At 42.2% G+C, this 14,655-nt stretch overlaps 1 protein-coding gene across 2 annotated transcripts in view; it reads left to right on the top strand.

The window, feature by feature from the left end:
- Nucleotides 1-14,655, top strand: part of KPNB1 (karyopherin (importin) beta 1) — a 43,414-nt gene that overhangs the window by 21,692 nt on the left and 7,067 nt on the right. For both annotated transcript variants that reach the window (XM_011984694.1, XM_011984695.1), the window contains exons 7-18: nt 556-666; nt 1,462-1,563; nt 3,994-4,218; nt 5,453-5,644; nt 6,408-6,538; nt 9,021-9,168; nt 9,496-9,567; nt 10,637-10,781; nt 12,405-12,487; nt 12,997-13,104; nt 14,070-14,213; nt 14,332-14,437. In XM_011984694.1, coding sequence (XP_011840084.1) covers nt 556-666; nt 1,462-1,563; nt 3,994-4,218; nt 5,453-5,644; nt 6,408-6,538; nt 9,021-9,168; nt 9,496-9,567; nt 10,637-10,781; nt 12,405-12,487; nt 12,997-13,104; nt 14,070-14,213; nt 14,332-14,437 — 1,567 coding nt within the window. The remainder of the gene's footprint in view (nt 1-555; nt 667-1,461; nt 1,564-3,993; nt 4,219-5,452; nt 5,645-6,407; nt 6,539-9,020; nt 9,169-9,495; nt 9,568-10,636; nt 10,782-12,404; nt 12,488-12,996; nt 13,105-14,069; nt 14,214-14,331; nt 14,438-14,655) is intronic.

The following is a 14,655-nucleotide window of genomic DNA, read 5'->3' as shown; positions in this document are numbered from 1 at the left end:
GAGGTTGCAGTGAGCCAAGATCGTGCCATTGCACTCCAACTTGGGCCACAAAGTGAGACTCTGTCTCAAAAACAAAAAAGAAAAAACCTGCATTTTGAAAATCTGAGGCTGGGTTGGTGACTCACGCCTGTAATCCCAGTACTTTGGGAGGCTGAGACTGAGGGATCACTTGAGTCCAGGAGTTTGAGACCAGCCTGGGCAACATGGTGAAACCCTGCCTCTACAAAAAATATAAAAATAAGCCGGGTGAGGTGGCATGCACCTGTGGTCCCACCTACTCAGGAGGCTGGGGTGGGAGGTTTGCTTGAGTGTGGGAGGTGGAGGTTGCAATGAGCTGAGACTGTGCTACTGTACTCCAGCCCGGGTGACAGAGTGAGACCCCATCTCTAAAAGAAAGAAAGAAAATCTTCCTTTTTCTATCTTTTCTTTCAAGCCTAGCTTGCTTTTTATAAGTTACATTTCTGAAATTTGCATGTCTGTGGTTAAAGCCGGGTTGGGGCAGGGACTCACTTGAATCAGTACTTATTTGGGGCCTGGGGTGTTTTTCTTCTTAAGATCACAATTGAAGCAATGAAAAGTGACATTGATGAGGTGGCCCTACAAGGGATAGAATTCTGGTCCAATGTCTGTGATGAGGAAATGGATTTGGCCATTGAGGCTTCAGAGGTGAGCTGGGGAGAACTTACTATTCTGAATAGACTTTGGGACATATCTCATTTGTGGATGACATTCCCCTTGTAGGAGAACTTTATTCTGTCTGGGTTTAGAGGGTATCTCCATTGGCAGAGATTTTGACTTTTCTGCTAGCCAGAGCCCTTCATGAAGAAGGCAGATAATTTAGGAGGGCTCTCAGTTTTTGCCAAGCAGTCAGGCATGATTGAGCATAAATAGTGATATTATCACTGTGAACACAAGGGGGCAGCAGGCTGTTGCAGTTTACCAAGGTGATACCTGATGCTGAATTACTTCCTTTTGGAAGTCCTAATGCAAGCCTGGGATGTATAATTGATACTTTACTAACTCTGGTGAAAGAGTCAGATATGGGGGAGAAGGGGGAGTTCTGTATTTGGAATCTTTGAATTCAGAGTTTTGTTTCCAGCTTTGTCTTTACTTATTTCAGGACAAAAATAAAAATTTTTTTTTGGGCATCTTTAGACAAACTGGGTGTGTGTGTTGATCCAAGGAACACTTAAATATCAGGTTGTCAATACGAATTGAACTTATGAAAAAAAGTTATACTCAATGTTGCCTTGGACCTGTAATATATGGCCTAAAAGGGCCTAAAAGATTCTCACTGAAGTAGACCAAAAAATGAGCACTTTCCAAGATCACATTGTATGTTACCATTTGTCCCTGTATGTTTCTGTTTCTGTTAAGAGATCCCTGGTCAGCTCTCATTGTATGCCTTTAGTATACAGAGCTTGGTTGCTTTTGTCTAGAATTTGCTTTGTTTCTCCTCAGGCAGCAGAACAAGGACGGCCCCCTGAGCACACCAGCAAGTTTTATGCCAAGGGAGCACTACAGTATCTGGTTCCAATCCTCACACAGACACTAACTAAACAGGTGAGTTACCTTCCAAATATAGGTAGGTAAGCTGTGAAACCTTACTAAGAGTAAACTGTTTGCTGTGGAACAGTTTCCATGGAAGGAACTTGGCAACCCATCAACTATTTGATGTTCTGTTGCTGATGGCTCAGGAACAGCTAAGCTGGATCTAGAAGATCCCCTAGGCTCTGACTTCTTTGTGAAGGAGAACTAGGTCTTAACATCTCAGATGCATCTTGCTCAGGAGTGAGCCACATGCTGCTCTGATTTCCTGAGTGCTCCATTGTCCAAACTCATAGAAGAGAGGTGCTCTATCGACGCTTCAGTGAAGCAAGGTTGGGAACAAAGATATGCTGGTTTTAGGCCACTTGCCTATCTGTTCTAATGTCTAGGATACTTTTGTGAGTTCACAGGGTATATGCTTTTAAAATGCTAAGGAAGTTGGATATGAGTTATTCAGATCCTAATGAAGGACCCCAACCCAAGAAAGAAACCCTTCTACTTAATCCTTTAAGATGATTAACTTGAATTATTAAGATTCAGGCTGAAAGTGAAGTGACAAGACTTCATAAAGATTGGGGTCTAATGAGTAAATATAGAAGTTCTTTTATGAGGACCGTGTCCTGGTTGCTTTTGTTCTCCCGACTTTATGCAACACAGTGTTTCTTGATACGGTGTTTGGGAAGGTTCTTTTGGTGCATGTGAAGTTATTACCAAAGAGCTGCCAGTACTCTGAGGAAACAATGCTGGTAACTGAGCACTGCATCATTTCTTTGTACACAGGAATGTAATTGTTTTTAGGGATGTGTATGATTCTCAATATAGTAGTTTCAAAAGCTAAGTAGGGATGTGTTTGGATTAAAATGAACTGGATGTTCCCTTACATTTTAACCTCTCCTTTCAGGTTTTTTGTTTTTGTTTTTTTTTCTTTTGTTTTGAGACGGAGTCATACTCTGTCACCCAGGCTGGAGTGCAATGGCATGATCTCGGCTCACTGCACCCTCTGCCTCCCAGGTTCAAGCAGTGTTCCACCTCAGCCTCCCAAGTAGCTGGAAATACAGGTGCGCACCATCACAACCAGCTAATTTTTGTATTTTCAGTAGAAATGGGGTTTTGCCATGTTGGCCAGGCTGGTCTCGAACTCCTGACCTCAGGTGATCCGCCCGCCTCAGCTTCCCAAAGTGCTGGGATTACAGGCATGAGCCACTGCGCCTCGCCTATCGTTGCTATTTTTATCTTTCGACTTTGTGTCTTGTCTTTTGTGTGTATGTGTGTGTGTGTGTGTGTATATTTTATATTTATTTGTTTATTTCTTAGACTGAGTCTCACTCTGTCGCCAGGCTGGAGTGCAGTGGTGAGACCTCGGCTCACTGCAACCTCTGCTTCCTGGGTTCAAGCGATTCTCCTGCCTCAGCCTCCTGAGTAGCTGGGACTACAGGCATGCACCACTACGCCCAGCTAATTTTTGTATTTTTAGTAGAGATGGGGTTTCACCATGTTGACCAGGATGATCTCGATCTCTTGACCTTGTGATCCGCCCACCTTGGCCTCCCAAAGTGCTGGGATTACAGGTGTGAGCCACCACACCCGGCCTACTTTCTTATATTTTTACTGTGCTTTTCCTCTTTGAGAACAAATTATTCTTTGTGTGATTTTCTGAAACTGCGTAGGCAACATGCCCTAAGTTACTATGTGGTGTGAATGGCCACAATTAGGAAGCTATACCTTGGATTTTAACTTAAGAGGAGATATTAGTGGAATCTTTTCTTTTTTGAACTTTTGTGTTTTTGTTTTTTGTCTTTTTCGGGGGATGGGGGGTACAGAGTCTCACTCTGTCATCCAGGCTGGAGTGTGGTGGGGCAGTCTTGGCTCACTACAACCTTCATCTCCCAGGTTCGTGTGATTATCTTGCCTCAGCCTCCCGAGTAGCTGGGATTAACAGGCATGTGCCACTATACCCAGCTAATCTTTGTATTTTTAGTAGAGGCCAGGTTTCACCATGTTGACCAGGCTGGTCTCGAAGTCCTGACCTCAAGTGATCTGCCTGCCTTGGCCTCCTAAAGTGCTGGGATTACAGGCATGAGCCACTGCGCCTTGCCTCTTTTTTGAACTTTTGATTTGCAATTTTGTACTTTATATAACTGGAATCATACAGCATACACTCTAGTTCTGCATTTTGTTCTAAATGTTTGGGATTCATTCTTTTTGGATGTAGTTGGAATTTTTTCACTCTTGTTGTTTAGTACTAAATGGAATCTTCTTCCTTCTGAATCTTGTTTAACAAAGACTGTGCTGTGATGAATGTTTGTGGAAGAGATAAAATATAAAGGTCTTATATTTTATTTCCCTGAAGTTTAAGTTCTAAAGACATTCAAGTAGTCAGAGGACCTTTAGAGTTAAAATGATTCTTTGGACAAAATCTTAACTAGTGCCATATTCTTTCACCAGGACGAAAATGATGATGACGATGACTGGAACCCCTGCAAAGCAGCAGGGGTGTGCCTCATGCTTCTGGCCACCTGCTGTGAAGATGACATTGTCCCACATGTCCTCCCGTTCATTAAAGAACACATCAAGAACCCAGATTGGCGGTACCGGGATGCAGCAGTGATGGCTTTTGGTTGTATCTTGGAAGGACCAGAGCCCAGTCAGCTCAAACCACTAGTTATACAGGTGAAGCTGAGGGATTTTTGGAGTAGAAAGTAGAATATTTATTGTTTAAACTTAAAGCATATCTTTATTTTTCAAAACAAAACTGTAAATTGTCATCTACAAAGATTATTTCTAGATACCTATTTACTTTTAATGAGAGTAAAATATATTTCTTAGGTTTCTAATTAGTCAGCATGATCCAGAGACTTTTGAAAAAAGCCAAAAGAGAAGTCACCTTTAATTTCATTGCCCAGAAATAACCGCTGTTAACTCTGTATTTATCCTTGAAGCTTTTTCCTGTGTATATGTGTGTGCAACAGGCGCTTTCTGTGCAGATTGTTTTATAACTTGTTTCTTCATTTAATACTATGTTGTAAACATTTCCCGATAATTTCTTTTTGCACCTAGCACTGATTCCCCATAATTTTTAATAATGGCATTATTATTCTGTTCTTTGGACAAAATGGCCTTTATATACTGAAAATGTTCTTGTGGAAATGTTGTGCTTGTTTTTTTATTAAAAATCGTGCCATTGCACTTCAGCCTGGGCAACAAGAGTGAAACTCCATCTGAAAAAAAAGAAAAGGAGTTTGTTATACTTGAGTTTAGTGCTTAAAGAATTCAGTCTTTCTGGATATAGCCAGATGCCATCATAGCTGCATCCTGGGAATTCTGAGTATCTGAGTAATTTTTTTTTTTTGAAGTGGGGAGGCGGGGGGCTGGAGTCTTACTCTGTTACCTGTGCTGGAGTGCTGAAGCTTAGTGGTACAATCTAGGCTCACTGCAACCTCCAGCTCCCCAGCTCAAGCAATTCTCGTGCCTTAGCACCCTGAGTAGTTGGGACTATGTGCCACCATGCCCAGCTAATTTTTGTATTTTTAGTAGAGAGACCGGATTTCATCGTGTTGACCAGGCTGGTCTTGAGCTCCTGACCTCAAGTGATCTGCCTGCTTGAGCCTCCCAGAGTGCTGGGATTATAGGCATGAGCCATCATGCCCGGCCTCTATCTGAGTAATTTATTGCAGACTACTGAAAGCATTTATACCAAATTTTTAATATAAAACTCTAAACTGGAGTTTTGAAAGATATTTTCAAATATTTTGAAAGATGTTTCATACCACGTCCTGTAAAATTACAAAAGTATCTTGGTGACTTTTTTGAGTTAAGCCATCCATTAGTATTTCTTTTTCTGAAGTAGTAGTTAACATGAATTTTAATCTTTGTTTTGCTTTGCTAATAACTGTTATATTTTCAGGCTATGCCCACCTTAATAGAATTAATGAAAGACCCCAGTGTAGTTGTTCGAGATACAGCTGCATGGACTGTAGGCAGAATTTGTGAGCTGCTTCCTGAAGCTGCCATCAATGATGTCTACTTGGCTCCCCTGCTGCAGTGTCTGATTGAGGGCCTCAGTGCTGAACCCAGAGTGGCTTCAAATGTGTGCTGGGTAAGGGGTTTTCTTCCGGGTGAGAAAAGGAGCTTGCCTTTGCCATTGGCAAGAAAGGAGAAGGTGTGGGAGAGAAATGGATCTGCCTCACTGGAAGCCTTTTTCTGAATAACATTTTCTTCCTAATTTATTCAATTAAAATGTGGGGGAGATTCCAACTGCAAGAGCCAGTGGGAACAGTTGACTCACGGTTACTGGTTCCTGAACCACTTAGAACAGTCATGGTAACCCAGTGGGGAAACTATCTGGACTTGGGTTGCTTTCTTGAATTGCTTGGGGACAAGAAGTTTTGATTAAGGTAGAGAGTTGTTGGCTACAAGAAGTATCATTGCTGAGAAGAGGGCAAGAGGAAAGGAAGGTAGGCAGCCTAAATGCTGAGTCAGTATAGGCTAATGTAATTGGTTAAGGGGAGGAAGTTCAAATAAGGAATATAAGGAATGGGGCTAAAAGTCTGTGAAAGGAAACAGGAGAAATGAAATGGACAGGATTTCTGTGATCAGAAACAGAAGAAATGGCAAGTGTTGGTGAAAGTACTCTGCTGCTTAGAGAGTTGTCAGATTATCAGACAGGATGAACAGAAAGTACAAATCAAATAAATAAATAGTTAATTTAAAAGACACCTGTAAAATGCCATCTTAGAGATTACCTTGGCAGAAAAAGTTGGAAGTTCACTGACACAGCCCAAAGTATCTTAATGAAAAATGAGATGGTCCTAAGGTGTGGGGTTCTTTCAGGATTAACACTGAACCTATCTGCATTTCAGGCTTTCTCCAGTCTGGCTGAAGCTGCTTATGAAGCTGCAGATGTTGCTGATGATCAGGAAGAACCAGCTACTTATTGCTTGTCTTCTTCATTTGAACTCATAGTTCAGAAGCTCCTGGAGACTACAGACAGGTAACTGATATTTCACAGAAATGAGTGACGTCTTTGCATCCAAGTTCTGTTGCCTTCTGTGTGGAGGATATCTAGCTTAATCATAGAAGCATAGTGAGACAGGACAAGACTCTACCTTCTCTAGTGGAATTAAGAGTCCCGCCAGAGGCCTGGCGCAGTGGCTCATGCCTGTAATCCCAGCACTTTGGGAGGCCGAGGCTGGCAGATCACGAGGTCAGGAGATCAAGACCATCCTGGCTAACAGGGTAAAACCCTGTCTCTACTAAAAATACAAAAAATTAGCCAGGCGTGGTGGCGGGCGCCTATAGTCCCAGCTACTCAGGAGGCTGAGGCAGGAGAATGGCATGAACCCGGGAGGCGGAGCTTGCAGTGAGCCGAGATTGCGCCACTGCACTCCCATCCTAGGCAACAGCGAGACTCGGTCTCAAAAAAAAAAAAAAAAAAAAGAATCCCACTGGGCGCGGTGGCTCACGCCTGTAATCCCAATACTTTGGAGGCTGAGGCAACTGGATCACCTGAGGTCAGGAGTTCGAAAGCAGTCTGGCCAACATGGTGAAACCCCGTCTCTACTAAAAATACAAAAAATTAGCCAGGTGTGGTGGCGCATGCCTGTAGTCCCAGCTACTCAGGAGGCTGAGGCAGGAGAATTGCTTGAACTTGGGAGGCAGAGGTTGTAGTGAGCTGAGATTGCACCACTGCACTCCAGCCTGGGCAACAAGAGTGAAACTCCATCTCAAAAAAAAAAAAAGAATCCCGTGATTGGTTGACTGGTTTGTTTAAAGATAAAGAGATGCAAATTCCACCTACCTTAAAATTGTTCAGTTTATAGCTTAAATCTGAATATAGTGTAATTTCTCTAGTTTCTTTGTAGACAGTAATTGATCTAGAGAGGTTCCTTCATTTTGCAGCATTGACAGTTAACAGGAGTATTTGGTTACAAGAGAAATGATAGTATTCATTATGAATTTGATTGCCACACCAAATCAATAACTACCATTTTTATTTTATTTTTATTTTTTATTATTATTATTATTTGAGACAGAGTGTTGCTCTGTTGCCCAGGCTGGAGTGCAGTGGTGCAGTCTCGGCTCACTGCAACCTCCTCAAGCGATTCTTCTGCCTCAGTCTCCTGAGTAGCTGGGATTACAGGCACAAACCACCATGCCCAGCTAATTTTAGTATTTTTAGTAGAGATGGGGTTTCATCGTGTTGGCCAGGATGGTCTCGATCTCCTGACCTCGTGATCCACCTGCCTTGGCCCCCCAAAGTGCTGGGATTACAGGCATGAGCCACCGTGCCCGGCCAACTAGCATATTTTTATGTAGGATGAAGAACTTGGGGTAAATGCAGTTGACTTAGAAAAAAGCTTTTGAAATGTTGTTTAAAGGTGTTTTAAGTTGGAGACAACCTTTAACAGTTCATGTTTTGTGTGAGCTATACCTAAAGTCATGAGCAAAGTAAACCTGAGCTGAGCACAAAAATCTCCCCTTTTTTTGAGACAGTTTCGCTCTTGTCACCCAGGCTGAAGTGCAATTGTGCAGTCTTGGCTCACTGCAGCCTCCCGGGTTCAAATGTTTCTCGTACTTCGGCCTCCCGAGTAGCTGGTACTAAAGGTGCCCACCAACATGCCTGGCTAATTTTTGTATTTATAGTAGAGATGGGGTTTTGCATGTTGGCCAGGCTAGTCAGAAATTCCTGACACCTCAGGTGGTCTGCCCACCTTGGCCTCCCAAAGTGCTGGGATTAGAGGCCTGAGCCACTGTGCCCATCATCTCCATGCCTCTTTGAGATTGTATATGAAGACATCTTTTTTAAAGGAATGAAGAAAATTGGGGTATTTTCTTTTTGTTTGTTTGTTTGTTTTTGTTTTTGTTTTTGTTTTTGAGACAGAGTTTCGCTCTTGTTGCCCTGGAGTGCAGTCTCGGCTCACTGCAACCTCCACTTCCCAGGTTCAAGGAATTCTTGTGCCTCAGCTTCCTGAGTAGCTGGGATTACAGGCATGCGCCCCTACGCCTGGCTAATTTTTATATTTTCAGTAGAGATGGGGTTTTACCATGTTGACCAGGCTGGTTTCAAACTGACCTCAAGTGATCCGCCAGCCTCAGCCTCCTAAATTGCTGGGATTACAGGCATGAGCCACCATATCTAGGCGAGAAAATTGGGGTATTTTCTTCATAGCTCTTCAGACAACCTGTTAAATTGTTCACATGATTCTTTACCATTTCAAACCATTTTTTCCTCTATAATTTTAGCCCATTTCCTAAAAGGGCCATTCTAAATTTTAACTGTCTGGAGACCATAATGAACATAGCCATTGGCTCAAAGGACTTGAAGATTTGGTTCTTGGATATTATGTTTCCAGACTCAAACCAGGTCCGCAGTCATACCAGTTCCTGAGTTCTTATTTTTGGCAAGACATTGTCTATGTCCTTCCCTGTCCTTTTCAGTTGAGACTTTAAGATTTTTGCTGTGTTCTTTACAGACCTGATGGACACCAGAACAACCTGCGGAGTTCTGCATATGAATCTCTGATGGAAATTGTAAAAAACAGTGCCAAGGATTGTTATCCTGCTGTCCAGAAAACGACTTTGGTCATCATGGAACGACTACAACAGGTGCTTCAGATGGAGGTGAGATCTAAGAGCACCCCTGACTATGGGTGGGAATGGGGCAGTACTTTTGACGCCTAGGTCTATTTTCCAGACTGTTCTGTCTTTTTAGTGTTTAAGTATATATTTTCTCAGAAAGATATAAAGCTTATACAAAAAAAATTGCACTTTAACATTAGCATTGCTTGTCACGGTTTACTCATATATGTGTTCCACTATATGTATTATGGGTTTTTTGGTTGTTGTTGTTGTTTACTTGCCTATGTTAGTATTAGGGAAGATTATTAAGTGGTCCCAGCAAAAGTGGAAGGTTTTTATGTAAAGTATGTTTTCTTATTTTCTTTGTAGTCACATATCCAGAGCACATCCGATAGAATCCAGTTCAATGACCTTCAGTCTTTACTCTGTGCAACTCTTCAGGTATGATGGTGCCTTATCACTTCTTAACTCCAGGGAAGATAATTAATATCTCAGTATGACAAGTTCGTGTACACACAGAACTCAAAAATGGTATAGATGATGCGGATCAGAAGCTGTTCTCAGAAGGCTTTGATCTGTGATTGATTGGGAGAGGAATTTCCCACCTGCCTTTCCTGTCTGTCTAGAAAGATTCAAATCCTACTTACTTACAGATGGTCTAGATGTAATCTTGATAAAATCAAACCAACTTAACTTCTCCTAATTCAATATATACTCATCAAACCTCCCGTCCTCACTCTCGTTTGTTTCAACTAACATCACTGTGTAGAGAAGGAAACTACTTGATGTGTGATGGTTCCTCTCAGCTGTATAGTTCATTTGTGTTGGCAGCTTGAATGGTTTTGGTATTTCGATTTTGAAAACCAAAAAACTCTTGGTTTTTTGTTAGGTTATTCAAGCCTTGCTCAGTCAGATTTGGTTCCTAGCTGTAGTTCACTTGGCTAAAAATAAAGCCTTGAATTTGTACCTTCATCTTTTGAAACATTTGCTGTTTGACCTAATGTCAGTGATATTAGTTGAAACAAACAAGAGGAAGGAATGTTTGATGGAAGAAGTCAGGTTGGTTTGATTGTATCAAGATTATTTCTAGATCATCTGTAAATGGGTAGGATATAGGAAGAGTTGCTTTTTGTTTGTTTTATGAGTAAGAGTAAGGTGATAGGGCCTTCTCTAAAGCTGAAGTAATTTAACTATCATTCTAGTAAGACTGGACTGTGGAGGCTACCAGCAGGGATTTGTCAGACAGTAAGACAAACGCAATTCAGAGGAAATGACCTTCTGCACAATGGAGGATCAGCTCACGTTTGTTCTGAAATGAGAAACAGGAGAAATGTTAAAATGCATTGCTGATGACTGGTACTGTCAATGTTTTTGAGTATAAAAAGTACATTTGGCATTCCCAAAATTTAAAAATATCAAGGGACTTAATTGATTTTAAAAAGAAAAGGTATAGTGTTCTGAATGGGAGATTTGGAATCAACTGATCTTGAACTCTTAACTCATTTCACAGAATGTTCTTCGGAAAGTGCAACATCAAGATGCTTTGCAGATCTCTGATGTGGTTATGGCCTCCCTGTTAAGGATGTTCCAAAGCACAGCTGGATCTGGTGGAGTACAAGAGGATGCCCTGATGGCAGTTAGCACACTGGTGGAAGGTCAGTGAGAAATACTGTCTGGTCAGGGAATGTCTTTGGAATGTAGGCATTTCAGTGGCCGTAAATAATTGTCACCCAGGCTGGAGTGCAGTGGCACAATCTTGGCACACTGCAGCCTTGAAATCCTGGGCTTAAGTGATCCTTCCACCTCAGTGCTCCCCGAGTAGCTGGGACTACAGGTGCACACCACCATGCCCGGCTAATTTTTATATTTTTGGTAGAGGCGGGGTTTCGCCATGTTGCCCAGACTGGTCTTCAACTCCTAAGTGATCCTCCTGCCTCAGCCTCCCAAAGTGGTAGGATTATAGATGTGAGCCACTGGGCCCAGCTTAATTTTGTGTGTATGTGAAGATAGGGTCTCACTATATTGCTCAGGCTGGCCTCAAACTTGTGGGCCCAGGCAATCCTCCTTGCCAGGACATTAAAGAATTTTTGACTACAGAAAGCATAGTCCTTTTACTGGGGCATGAGTCACTTCAAAGTTAGATTGAACTTAAGTGCACACCACTTAAATTTGTGTAACTGCCTTGTCAGTCCATTTAAATGGAGAGCCAGTTTGCAGCTAAGATTGGTAGAGGTGGTTTTTTTTTTCTTTTTTTTTTTTTTTTTTTGAGACTCGTTCTGTTGCCCAGGTGGATTGCAGTGGCACAGTCTTGGCTCACCACAGCCTCCACCTCCCAGGTTCAAGCAATTCTTCTGTCTCAGCCTTCTGAGTAGCTGGGATTATAGGCGTGAGCCACTGTGCCCTGCCAAAAGTTTCTATTTTCTTTCCTGGTACTTGCCATCACCTGATTTGGTTCATAATGCTTTTAGACTAAGGTTGACACATCATGGTGCCTGGTATGGGGTGAAATGAAACATTGAGCAAGTTCTAGGAATTGATTTTCTGATTTTTACATGTCTGACTGCAAAATTGGTTTGGGGAAGCCATATCTGACTTAAGACTCTTTGAAGGGCCATTACAAAGCACTTTAGGAATCTGGAATGCCTCTTCATGTGTGGCCTGTAAGTAACATTACTAAGGCCGTTTACCTGAGGACCACTCTTCTGAGGACCAGACCTGTTTTTGGCATAAACAGCCTATGTCCAACTGGTCTGTCAACATGTGACCACTCCTCTGAAAGGGCAAAGAAGTTAATTTTGGCTCCTGGAGTGGCTGATTTGGATCTGAAGCCCAGTGCTGCTTTTGCTGACTGTGGCTTGTTTAGCCCTTGATGGGACTGCCTAAGGACCCTGTTTTGCAGCTGGCCTGCAGAAAGGACATGCTGTTATCAGATGAGGGGGCGGACAAGAGTCAGTACTGCTGGTTCGGACCATTTAAAATTAACCCCAACATTCCTTGAGGGCCATACCACTTTGTTGTATTAGCCAGAGTAAAGCCCTATTCTGTGGAGAGTGGGCATTGTCTCTGTGGTGTAAGAATTAGGGCCCTTCCAGCAGTAATAAATTTGGCTTATGCAAGCCTTTAATGTCTTCATGATGGAATCGGTAACTAACATACATTCCACCCAACCTGTTGAGTGGAGTGAGTACATTTTGGGAGAGGTAGGTTATGGGTTATTTTTACCTGCCTCTCTGTTAACACGTGGTGCTGTCATTGGCTAATAGTTTATTTCATTACAGTGTTGGGTGGTGAATTCCTCAAGTACATGGAGGCCTTTAAACCATTCCTGGGCATTGGATTAAAAAATTATGCTGAGTACCAGGTAGGATATGCTTTTCAAAATAGTATATTCCCATTTATACCTGATAGTCACTGTAGTGCAGACAAAACCAGGTTCTTATAGCTTAAGTAGTTTTTCCTTATACATTGTCCTAAAAGGCAAGCTGCTTTATTCATTGCCTGAATATTTGAACTGGAAGTAGTCCATGAAAAACAGGATATTAGATGCACCAGATAAAGGTGGATAAGGTGACTGTTTATTTGCCTAGACAGTAGTAATGTGGGAGCAGCTGTAAAGTTGAGCTATCAGCACCCTGGAGAGCAAGGCCTTTTTTTTTGTTTTTTTAAACCTTTATCAGTGATCTCTCTCAGATAGTCTTTGTTCCCTTCCTGCCGTGTTGGTTGCTGAAAAATTAATCTCGGCAGAGGGAAGATGTTTTCTCCTTTGACTCTAGGTTCAAGTGATAAAAGCCTAGCAGCTAGTTAAAAATAATGTCTTGCCCCAGCAGGCAGCCTTTTCTGTTAGAAGATTATTTCCTTGATTCTTGGCAGGTTTGTTTGGCAGCTGTGGGCTTAGTGGGAGACTTATGCCGTGCCCTGCAATCCAACATCATACCTTTCTGTGATGAGGTGATGCAGCTGCTTCTGGAAAATTTGGGGGTGAGTATCTACACACAATCTAATTAACCAGTCTTCTTTGAAGAAATCAATAGTTGGAAAGATAGTTAAATATCGACAGGCCGGGCACAGTGGCCTGTAATCCCAGCACTTTGGGAGGCCGAGGTAGGTGGGGTCACCTGAGGTCAGGAGTTCGAGACCAGCCTGGACAACATGGTGAAACCCCGTCTCTATTATAAATACAAAAAAAATTAGCCGGGCGTGGTGGCAGGGGCTTGTAATCCCAGCTACCCGGGAGGCTGAGGCAGGAGAATCGCTTGTACCTGGGAGGTGGAGGTTGCAGTGAGCCAAGATCGCGCCATTGCACTCCAGCCTGGGCAAGAAGAGCCAAACTCCATCTCAAAAAAAAAAAAAAAAAAATCAGTGACAGGGAGCTGTGAGTTTCTAGAACATTGGCTTTGGGCTTATAAACAGGGGAGTTGTTCATTTCACGGATGATTCTAAAGAAAGTGTAAAGTTAATTAAAGGAATGTGTGCTCTATTAGAGGTTTTTAAAACAAAACAGTAAAATGCAAAGGAAAAGTAAATATAGTTGTTCTTTGACTTATGATGGAGTTAGGTCCCAATAAACACATTGTAAAGTAGAAAAATCATCAAACCATCATGAGCAGGGGACCATTTGTATATTATACCTCTCTCCAGAGGTAGCCATTGTTAATTATTATACGTGTCTTTAAGTTCTATATCCAACTTTGCTACTTTGCTTCTGTGTTCTCGGACAAGTCACTTGACTCTTAAGTCAGTTGCCTCATGTGTAAAGTGGGAATGCCAATACCTGGCTAGCTTCTTACAGTTGATGTGAGGTGCAATTGGGAAAGGTTTTGTAAGCTATAAAGGACCATCCAAATATTTAAAATCAGTAGTTGCTTGTTAGAAATGAAATTTTTGTGGATCTTTGGACCAAACAAGTTTTGACTTAATTGACTTTTCCTTTTGTTCCTTGTCAGAATGAGAATGTCCACAGGTCTGTGAAGCCACAGATTCTGTCAGTGTTTGGTGATATTGCCCTTGCTATTGGTGGAGAGTTTAAGAAATACTTAGAGGTTGTATTGAATACTCTTCAGCAGGCCTCCCAAGCCCAGGTGGACAAGGTAAGCTTAAAGCTATCTTGGCTGTTCTTTAAGTCTATCTCTAATTGGAGGGACTGTTGACAAACATGCAGCTAAAGGTGTTCAGTATGATGTAGGTTCTGTTCTTTGTGTCTTACAGTCAGACTATGACATGGTGGATTATCTGAATGAGCTAAGGGAAAGCTGCTTGGAAGCCTATACCGGAATCGTCCAGGGATTGAAGGGGGATCAGGAGAACGTACACCGTTGAGTATACAATCCAGTTCCCTTCGTCCACTGGCCAGTGTGCACTTAGCCAAATGGGCTATGTCTGTCATTCTGTAGCTCGCTTGTGAATTAGTGCCTGTTGCTTAAAGGCAGGAAGAAGGGAGAGCAGTGCCCTAATGAAGAGAGTGGCTTAGGGAAGACTGTATAGTATTGTTTTTGCTGTGCTGCTGCTTTTTTTTTTCTTTTTTTTTTTTTT

Source organism: Mandrillus leucophaeus, unplaced genomic scaffold (assembly GCF_000951045.1).
Source record: "Mandrillus leucophaeus isolate KB7577 unplaced genomic scaffold, Mleu.le_1.0 Scaffold272, whole genome shotgun sequence".
In the NCBI taxonomy this organism is placed as follows: Eukaryota; Metazoa; Chordata; class Mammalia; order Primates; family Cercopithecidae; genus Mandrillus; species Mandrillus leucophaeus.
Note: the sequence above shows the minus strand (reverse complement) of the source record. Positions and strands in the feature narration are given on the sequence as shown.